The 10,253-nt window shown below is 31.6% G+C and overlaps 1 protein-coding gene across 1 annotated transcript in view; it reads right to left on the bottom strand.

Annotated features, from left to right (window-relative positions):
- The window catches only part of TDO2 (tryptophan 2,3-dioxygenase), a 46,547-nt gene that overhangs the window by 31,623 nt on the left and 4,671 nt on the right, over positions 1 to 10,253 (bottom strand). Inside the window, exons 5-9 of the mRNA XM_007943978.2 lie at positions 8,843 to 8,970; positions 6,816 to 7,002; positions 5,408 to 5,515; positions 2,389 to 2,500; positions 717 to 774 (exon numbers count right to left, since the gene is read on the bottom strand). Coding sequence (XP_007942169.1) covers positions 717 to 774; positions 2,389 to 2,500; positions 5,408 to 5,515; positions 6,816 to 7,002; positions 8,843 to 8,970 — 593 coding nt within the window. The remainder of the gene's footprint in view (positions 1 to 716; positions 775 to 2,388; positions 2,501 to 5,407; positions 5,516 to 6,815; positions 7,003 to 8,842; positions 8,971 to 10,253) is intronic.

Raw genomic sequence — 10,253 nt, 5'->3', positions numbered from 1 at the left:
GTAAATTTTGGTCAATGACATGAGACAAAGTATATGTGAACTGCTGTATGAAAAGTGAATTTACTCTGTAAATCTTCACCCAAATCCTAATAAAATAAAAAAAAAATACATAAATTTAAGGAAGAAAAAAATGATTCAGTAAACATAGATTTTTGAGGTCTTCTTGCTAGTGTGCAATCCACTATTTTTCCGCATTTAGTTCATGAAGATGGAAACCTCATGCGTGGGGAATAAGTGGACATATGAGGGATACTCCAAAAACTTTAGACAGCAAAGGCAATTTTACATGAAATTGCTAAGTAAATAAACAAAAGCTTATAAGGTGACTTCTCTTTATCCATTCTTCATCTTATAAAACAGGAAAAGTCCTAGAATATTGTTGAATGACAGAACACATTTATCACTGAGTTTCCGAGATAAAATAAACTGACTCCTTAAGAAACTCTATGTCAAATTTAATAAAAAGGATATTTGATTAATTTGTGGAGTGTTTTTTTTTTTTTTAAATACCTAATGCAGGGATAATGTTATATCTTTGCTATTTACAAGTTAAATAATGCTCATGTAACCTTACTACTAGTTATTTCTGTGTTCTTTTAAAACTAAGTGACTATAATATAGTATGATGGTAGCTTGTAAACTTTAAACTTGTTTTATTATCTATATCCACTCCTTCAATTTCAACTTTTGTATCTCTTCTTCTGCTTTGCTTTTACCTGTAAAAATATATCATCAATGCCCCCTGAAGTGCTCGGTATGACATCCGTCTTTCACCTGTAAAATGCATAGTGGTCTTTAATTTAATAGGTAATTTAATCCGGTCTTATGTTAAATTTTGCATCATTACTATAAATAATGAAATGCTTTATATGCTTTAGAAAACAATGTGAGTTTTATTTTAAATTACCATTCTGTGCCTTGTATTTTAAATCCTATTATTTATAATATTATTTTAACATTATAGTTTAAAATATAAACAATATCTATATTGATCTACTTTAAATTCTCAGATGAATAAAAGCATTGTATTAGGAAATTATGACATAGAAAATATTTAATGAATAAGCTTCATTTGAAAAGTCATTTTCTCTAATTCACTGAGATAGTTGACTTGGCTTCAAGGTGCATAAATATTATGTAAAATCTCATATGTGTACTTTTACAAAAAATTTTGTATCTAATTGCAGAAAAATAAGACTTTGCCATTCCTTAATTATTTTTTGTTTGTTTGCTTATTTGTTTTAGCAAACACTTCAAATCTTTAGGTTTACAGACTTTAATACTACTTTCATAGACTGCTATTTTTAACTTGTACTATAAAAATTATTTTTTGTTTTAAGAAAGATTTTCAGATAGTTTACAATGCCCCCTGCCATCAGGTCAATTCTGATTCACAGCAACCCCTGTATACAGGTGTTCAAGACTGTAAATTTTTAGGGAAATATATTGCCTCAACTTTCTTCCATGGAGCAGCTGGTGGTGGGTTTGAACTGCTGACTGACCTCTGGTTAGCAGCCAAATGCTTTAGCCACTATGCCACCAGAGTTCCAAATAAGATAAGCACAAAAAGTTAAATCAAGTCAAAGAAAAGAATTACAGAAAACATTGATTTTATTAATCAACTAGTTTCATGTTAACAATACTAGTGCTAGGTAGAGCAAACAGTTTGAGTACTACTATGATTCAAACTATCCAACACCACCACTAAAGAAAGTCCAGGCGATCTTCTTCCATTATGATTATACCCAATAAAACGTGTAACACATGGGGTTACCATGAACTGGAAGTCGCTCAACAACAAATAACCACCACAACAGTATCAACTATACTAAAAATCTAACCAGTCCTTGGAAGGAAGATTGGGCAATCTACTTCCATAGTGATACCACCTCAGAAACCCAAGGATGGGTAATGTGAATCGGGTCCAACTCAAACAGCACATAACAACAACAACAACAACAAAATCTAAATGTGTGCTTTTTCTGGTTGACTTGGGAAACTTATTTCTTCTGAATAGCCAACATTTGTCTCACTGCAGCATTATTCTTTCCTCATCCTACCTCTACTCTAATACTTCAGATTATAAATATTAGCTTTCACTTCTCTGTTGGGTAGAGTAAAAACTACTTGAAGAAAATATATGTTCAATTTATCTTGGTATTCTTCATGTCTGACTTATACTTTAAAATATGTTTATTAATGTCTTTGAAATAAACTGACCATAACAACCTAATACAAGTTTCTTGTAGATAACATTCTCGTTTCTATGAATAGTTTCTCAATTTTCATTCTATTTACCTCAGGTAAGATTCAATAGTCTTATACAATTATGTTTCAATCTCACATTCATAAATTCCACAGAAAAGAGTCTTAGAATAAAATACTTGCCTGTACTGAGGAGATGTTCATGACGTTTCTCATCAAACAGAGATAGTAACAGCTCTTTTTGTTTCTGAAATTCAGCCATTTTTTCCTCTTTTTCCTCTGATTCTTCCCTAGCCTATAAAGAACATATTGCATTAAATTCTCAAATGAATTTTATTATTGAGAAAATTTTGCTGATGAGAAATAAACTGCTCAGTTAGCAAAAGGGTGTATTTGGAACATTTACCATATCATACAATATTAAAAATTATTTCCTGTGAAAAGACATGCCCCACACATTCATTCCTTTTATTTAATTTTGAATAATTTATTAAATTTAAATATTCCTTTTATAAATATCATGGTAAATGGACTCAGATAGATAAAATTGGAGATAACCACAAGTGGTCAATAATGATCAAATTTTAGAAAGAGATAAAGTAATTCTAAATAGGAGAAGTTCAGGATTCTTAGTCAGAATACCTATGTTTTAAAAAAATTATTTGCTATCTGTTGATTCCTTTAAAGAAATTCTTGTTTGAATTCATTGATAATTTATTTGAAGCAAATGAATTAATCCAATTCCCTTCAATTCATCAGAATAATCACACTCTGTGGAATATTCTTGTCAATTAATGTTTATCTCATCAAAATATTTAATATATGCCTATTGTCATTTGTTTTGATAGGTGATAGAGGTACAATTCTAAACAAAAACCAAGTCCCCTGGCCTCACACAGTTTAGAGTCTAGGTGAATAAAAATTGATAAAATAATCATGTAAGCATTAAATTGCAACCAAAGAAAATGTGGTAAAGGAGTATTAGTGCCATAATAACACACAGTAGTAAGAAGGCCAGAAAAGACTTTCCTAAAGAAGTGTTTCTTGAGACCTGAAGGATGGGAAGGAGTGACTTTCGGAAGAGCATTCCAAGTATAGAGAATAACACATATTCAGGACTTGGTGCTGAATGGGAACATGGTAAATTCAAAAGCTAAGTGCTGTTTAATCAAAGAAGTTAATTCTGGTTGGACCACATAAGATCATGATGGGCCTGCAGCCATGTTAAGGATTCTTATCTTTATCCTAAAGTCAATGGGGAGGCACAAAAAAGGTTATAGCAAACATGGAATGTGATCAGATTTGCATCTGGAAAAGATTACTCAGACAATAGCAGGGAGAAAAAATTGAAATAGAGCCAGATTGAGGAAGACAATACTTCAGAAACTATTACTTTAACCCAAATGAATGATAGTTTAGGATGAGTGATGGTGTTAAATTAAAGGGAGATTGCTGTTGTCGTCAGATGCCATCTGACTCTTTGTGATCCTGTGTAATACAGAACTCAACACTGCCCTTTGGCATACCATCTTCACAATCATTGCTATGTTTGAGCCCATTGTTGCAGTCACTGGGTAAAAAAGGGAGATATTTGGCAGATATTTAGAAAGTAGAATTAGTAGTAGTTTGAATAAAACACTGAGGAAGAGGAAGGTGCCAAGGATCACTCATAGGCATCTGCCTTGACAAATTAGATGGTTTGTCAAGGACAATCTTTCCCCAACTTGGTATGAGAGTTGACCCAGGGAGTAGTTTCAAAAGTTTGGCTTTGTCAGTGCGCTTTTGAGAAGAACAAGAGTAGATATATGATCTGAAATCTAAAGAAATTTCTAAGCTAGAGGTAAATATTTGAGAATTATCAAGGTATAAGTAGTTTTTGAGGTAATGAATATAAATGAGTTTATCCAACAAAAGAGAATAGAAAGTATCTAAGCCAATGCACTTAGAAACTCCACCATTACTTAGACTGAGGAAGAAGTATGAGCCTATAAAAGAGATAGAAAAATTGAGGCTATGGATTAGACGGCAGCCATGTCATGTCAACAAATCCAAAGGAAAATAATGTTCAAAAGACAGTAACTAGTAATTACTATTGAATGTCACATATAGGAAAATTAAAGATAAAAATCAGACATTGTTTTATATACATAGAGGTCATTTGTATAAGAAAAGTGAAAAAAATGAAGAACGGAGATGAAGAAATAATTACACTAGCTACTATTCTGAATGCTTAATAAATTATAACATAATTTAATGCTCATAACAATCTTATAAATATACTGTAAAAAAAAAAAAAGCCAACTCATCGAGAACCTATAGGACAGAATAGTACCGTACCATTGGGCTTCCAAGGCCGCAAATATTTTCCTAAGCAGACTGTGGCATGTTTCTTCCACAGAGCAGCTAGTGGATTTGAACCAATGAGATTTTGGTTAGAAGCACAGCACTTAAACTTTGTGTCACAAAGCCTCCATATTATAAATAAATAAAAATAAAAATAAACCTAAAACCAAACTCACTGCCATCGAGTGGTTTCCAACTCATAGCAATCGCCATTGGGTTTCCAAGGCGGTAAATCTTTAGGGAAGTAGGTAACCCCAACTTCCTTCCACTGGAGATACTCTTATTTTCTACTTGACTACTGATAAAATTGAGTCAAAGAGGAGTTAAGGAACTTGCTCAATATTACACAGCTATTAACAAGTGGATGTGTGATTTCAAAGTTCATGAGTTAAGAGCTATCTTATCCAGCATCTCAAAATATAAAACACAAATAACTCTTCCCAAGTTTGAGTAGTGAAGACAGGGTGAGATGTAGGCCTAAGGAAAATGAAGGATGCAATAAACAAACAAAAATGAAGGAAAAATTATATGGCTAATTTTTTGGCTCGTGGGTCCTTTGTGTGACATTTCCTGCTTAAAACTGGTTATAATGTAGACTTTTCAATAGAAATGGGATTTCTTTTTTTTAAATTAATCTCAGCTATTTTATCACAGACAAAAATCTTGCCTACAATGAAGTCCTTAATTTGGTATCATTTTTATTGAACATAAATAAAATTAAATCAATCATGTAACACATCTAAGATGATACATCTATAAAGAAAAAGAATGTAAGAAAAATGAAAAGTAAACAATGATTAAAATAAAATTCCTAATACTTCTATAGTAAATATATATTTATTCATAGCATTACAAATACCTGAATCTTTATGAATTCTTCTTCCAGTCCTTCCATAATATTTTTTTCAAATTTTCCCCAGAAGTTAAATCCATGTGGTTCTAAACCTGGTGTTCTTTCCAGCCATGCCTTAAGGAAATATTATTTTTGGGTGAATATATGATAAAATTAAAATATGTAAAATGAATTATAACTAAAATATATGAACTTGAACCAGTAAATCTTTGTAGTTTGGAGAAATATATGTCATAAGTTTTCACTTGTAAATATTTCTCTTTTCACTTCAATTTCTTCATTTATGAAATAGCAATGGATCATATTTTACTTTTTAAATCTTTAGGGAAATCATAATTAATAATATTTACTACTCTTTATTTCTTAAAATATACATGATTACAGAAATCTCACATTTGTTCAATAAGCCTATGAAGACATCTAAACTGTTTTAATAAAATCATCTGGTAATTTATTTTCTCATAGTACCTTATATTTTAGTAGCTGAAGAAATTACAGCTCTCTCGCTCTCTCTCCCTCTCTCTCCCTCTATATATATGGTATGACTTCTAAATGTAAGGATATTATATAATTAGCCAGTTTAAAATCAACTACCCACAAAATTATTTTTAAGATCCCACAAGACTTTTTAACCTAGATATAAAACTTAATTCATGCATCTCTCTGGGTTCCCATATAACCTATTTTTAGTTTATAAATTAGCTTTGTGAGTCTTTCTCTCTCTATCTATATAAGCTTTTATATGTCTTTATATATAAGACATTAACCTAAATCCACACTTATAGTACCCAGGGGATTAGTGAGCAAAATCTAATTCAACAGAAGAGAAGTTTTAATTTTCAAAGGAAGTCTTTGTAAAGAAATCAAAACCATATACTTCTTATTTATAAATTTACTTGGAAGAAACAAATGGATAATTTCACAAGATTACTTATAGACCTCCTAGGGAATTTGGATGTGAAGGCAAAAAAATTTTCTGAAAAGTCTACTATTAGAGATTTAGTTTAGTTAAGAAACATACCAAACAGGTGGCAATTTTCAGTTGTGGAATATTTGAAAGAAATGAAAGTTATTAAGTAATTTACCACATTCAATTTAAAATTAGCTATATAAAGTTTGCTTAGTAGAAATATTTAAAAAGATTAATTAGATGAAGACATTATTAAATATTAACCTGTAATTAATTACATACAAACTTCTGAAATTCTTGAAAGAGTCCTCAACATTTTTTCTTAACAGTTTAAATATTTCAATACATTAAATTTACAAGTTGATGCATTTTTTAAATATGTATTTCTGTTTTTCTTGAGGCAATTGATGCAACTTTGATATGAACTTTAAAAATATAATCTAGCAAAAGTTGAATTAACAAGATGTACTGAATAGATTTTAGAAAGAAGATTTGAGCATGTACCTCCACTAGTTGTAGAAGTGTTTTTTCCTGCTCAGACTTAAACAGCAGTTCATTATCTTCTCCTCTGAAGTTATCACGATAATGTCTTCTGTTGTAAGGGACCCTCATATTCTGAAGAACACCTATCTTATTTTCTAATAGACGGAACTGCAAACTCTGGAAGCCTGATGCTGGAGATAAATACTCTCTTTGAGAATAAATGGGGAAAGAGAAGGAAGAGATAAGTTGACATTGTAAATCACTACAATAGTTTCTTTTTTAGTGAGAGTTAATCAATTTTAATCTACTGGATATCACCAACACTAGAAGACAAATAACTGCCTAGGTTATTTATGACTTGGACTTACTGAAATAAGGAAAATCTACATGAACATCATTGTTTCATTTAGTCAATCAATTTAAGTGAGAAAGTTTGTTAAATATTGTATATATGTATATACATAAGGAGGCTGGTGGTGTAGTGTATAAGGCTTTTGGATGCTAACCAGGAGGTCAGCAGTTCAAACCCATCAGTATTACTTTTTACAGATTACTTTGTATTACTTTTGTGTGAGATTGAATAATATTTATAAAGAAATTTTTGTTGTTTTTGTTGTTAGGTGCCATCAACAACAAAAGTTTCTTTATAAATATTATTCAATGCCACACAAAAATAATACTATTCTTAAGTGTTATCCTTAATCTAGCTACCTAGTATTATTTTGAGGCCAACGTATTTAACAAAGTAAAATGAATGGGGTGTTGCCCAGCGTGTAGTAGGCACTAGAACATTAATATTCTCATTCACTTCCAATGAATGTTCAAACTCTTACATCCTTGTAAATTCTCTTCATCAAATTAGTGCTGAATTAAGTTTTCTAAACCCAACACAAAGAAATTATACTACTTTTCTATTGTTTGTCAAACATATTGAGGACACTGCCAATTACATCATACAATCCACCTGATATGTTGTTATTAGTTGCTATCTAGTCGATTCTGACTCATGTGTTGTTGTTGTTGTTATGTGACGTCAAGTCAGACCCCACTCATAGTGACCCCTCCTTGGGTTTCCGAGGCAGTATCACTACTGAAGTAGATTGCCCAACCTTCCTTCCAAGGAGTGGCTGGTGGGTTTGAACCGCCAACCTTCTGGTTAGCAATCAAGTGCCTTAGACACTAAGCTACCAGGTCTCCTGACTCACGTAGACACCATATTTGCAGAGTAGAACTGTCCATAGGGTTTCCAAGGCTGTGACTTTTAGAAGTACATTTCCAAGCCTGTCTTCCAAGGCTTCTCAGGATGGGTTCAAACTGTCAACCTTTTGGTTAGTAGTTGAGTGCTAACCACCACTCAGAGACTTTATTAGAAGTTTTCTTAGAAAAAAAAAAAATATATTAATTTTTGGTGCCAAAGAAAGCTGTTTCTCCTTGAAAATTATGTCATTTTAGTCCATTTGGCTCTGGCTCCATCAAAGTTTACAGCTAAATTTTAAGATCCAACACATAAATTATGCTGACACATTTCACTGACATGGTTTTTTATATATCACTCCTGTTTCTCTCTTTTTTTAAATTTACTTTGTAAAATTTAATTACTTGTCTTATATCAGCCATTTTGGCCTTTTTTTTTTTTTTTTTAAGTGACCTAAAATCATTTTGTGGGGAAAAAAAAAATGAATACAAAATGATGAATTGAAGTAAATTTACCATTCCATTTGTATGGAAAAATAAGTGATGAAATGTACCTAATAACTTCTTAAACAGTTTATTATTAAAGGCTTCTCCGTGTGCTTATAGGGGCAAAGTTTCATTAGGAGGATAAGCTCCTCACACCACACGACATACACATTCTTCTTTGATCCCACTGGAATAAAAAAGTAAATTATATTTACTTAAATATTTATTTTTTAAAATCAATACATTTCTTTGGTAATCACTAGAGTTAATTAACAAAACAACATCTTACCAAGTCATTGATATTTATGTTTAGTTCTTCCATATGTTATTTCTATACATTTTAATAACAATAAAGCACAAATGCACACCTAAAGTCATTGAAGTCCAAGGCTGTCATTGTTTCCAGAACGGAAAACTGTTGTACCAAGAGTTTAAGGATCACTGCCACTCGGTGCATCCGGGTAACAACTTTGAGCATATTCCTTTCATCCCTGACCTGATGGTTAAGAAATGAAACACTGTGGAAACAATTATGATTTATAGAAGATGCAAAACAAGTTGTTACTAGTAATGCATTCCTGTTAATTTTGTCTTTTTAAAATTATATTTTACTGTATTTTTGGTAAAAATTTACACAGAAGATTAAGTTCTTATTTAATAATTTATGTATCCATTGTTCAGTGACACTGGTTATATTTTTCACAATGTGTCAACATTCTCATTATTTCCACTCTCTTTATCTATTTAAAGAGGAATATTGGGACTAAATTTTACTGTAAGCATATGTTGAATGAACAGCAACTCTGAGTTGTTGCAAAAAAAATGCCTGTACAATGAGAATACTATTTTTCTTTAAAAATAGAAAATAATATGGAAACAAGTTAGAAGTAAATTCTGGAACACAAATCTCACTGATTTCAAAGCAACCTTGTATTTGTTTTGCTTCACAAAATAAAGTTCAAGGTAACATGTGAACTACTGGGTGAGGATTAAGCAACACTTACGTGAAACTGCACTTTAGGGACAAAGTTGCCGTTGAGGTAAATTGAAATTGTATTTACCTACCTAGAGAGAGTACAGTCTGTGTGTGTATGTTTCTTCTTTCCCAAACTCTTTTGGAGCAGGGCTCCGAGGTAGAGGACATATGATGGAACCCGGGAGGGTGTGGGAGCAGGCAGCAGGGTGAGAGAGGGAGAGTGCAGTTCAAACTTTTGCAATTGCCTAATTCTCTGCTCTATTCTCCTACCACTCTTGGTCCTCTTGGTTTTCCTTGCTCCTTTTATCCTTCCTTAATCCTTGTCTCCTTATCTTCTTCTCTTTTTCTTCCTCCTGCTACTCTTTCTCCATATCCCCTTTTTTCCCTTTTCATTTTTAACTTTCCTTATTATTGGACCTATCCTCCCACAGTTAAGACTCATACTAATATCTATAAGAAATACAATTCTGGTATCTAGTAATTAAATGAATGCTATTAGCTAACTTGAATGTAATCATTATTTATCACAATATTATTAAGGGAAAAGAAAATGTGAGTCCTAAACAAAGGGCTTGAATTTGAAATTTGAAAGAAACCTTAAAGCACTGTGTGGTTCCAAGGTAGCATTGGCAATGGGAAAGCCTGTCTAAACTGTCGTCACAAAATGGTGTCTTTTATTATTAACTAATAACCCCACATTTGTTGTTAAATTTTATTCATTACTAAATATTTTCTACATTCTTAATATATATATGTATGTATGTGTATACATATATGTATTTATATATATATATATATACACA

This window comes from Orycteropus afer, unplaced genomic scaffold (genome assembly GCF_000298275.1).
Source record: "Orycteropus afer afer isolate SDZICR_OR568_19922 unplaced genomic scaffold, OryAfe1.0 scaffold00116, whole genome shotgun sequence".
NCBI lineage: Eukaryota > Metazoa > Chordata > Mammalia > Tubulidentata > Orycteropodidae > Orycteropus > Orycteropus afer.
Note: the sequence above shows the minus strand (reverse complement) of the source record. Positions and strands in the feature narration are given on the sequence as shown.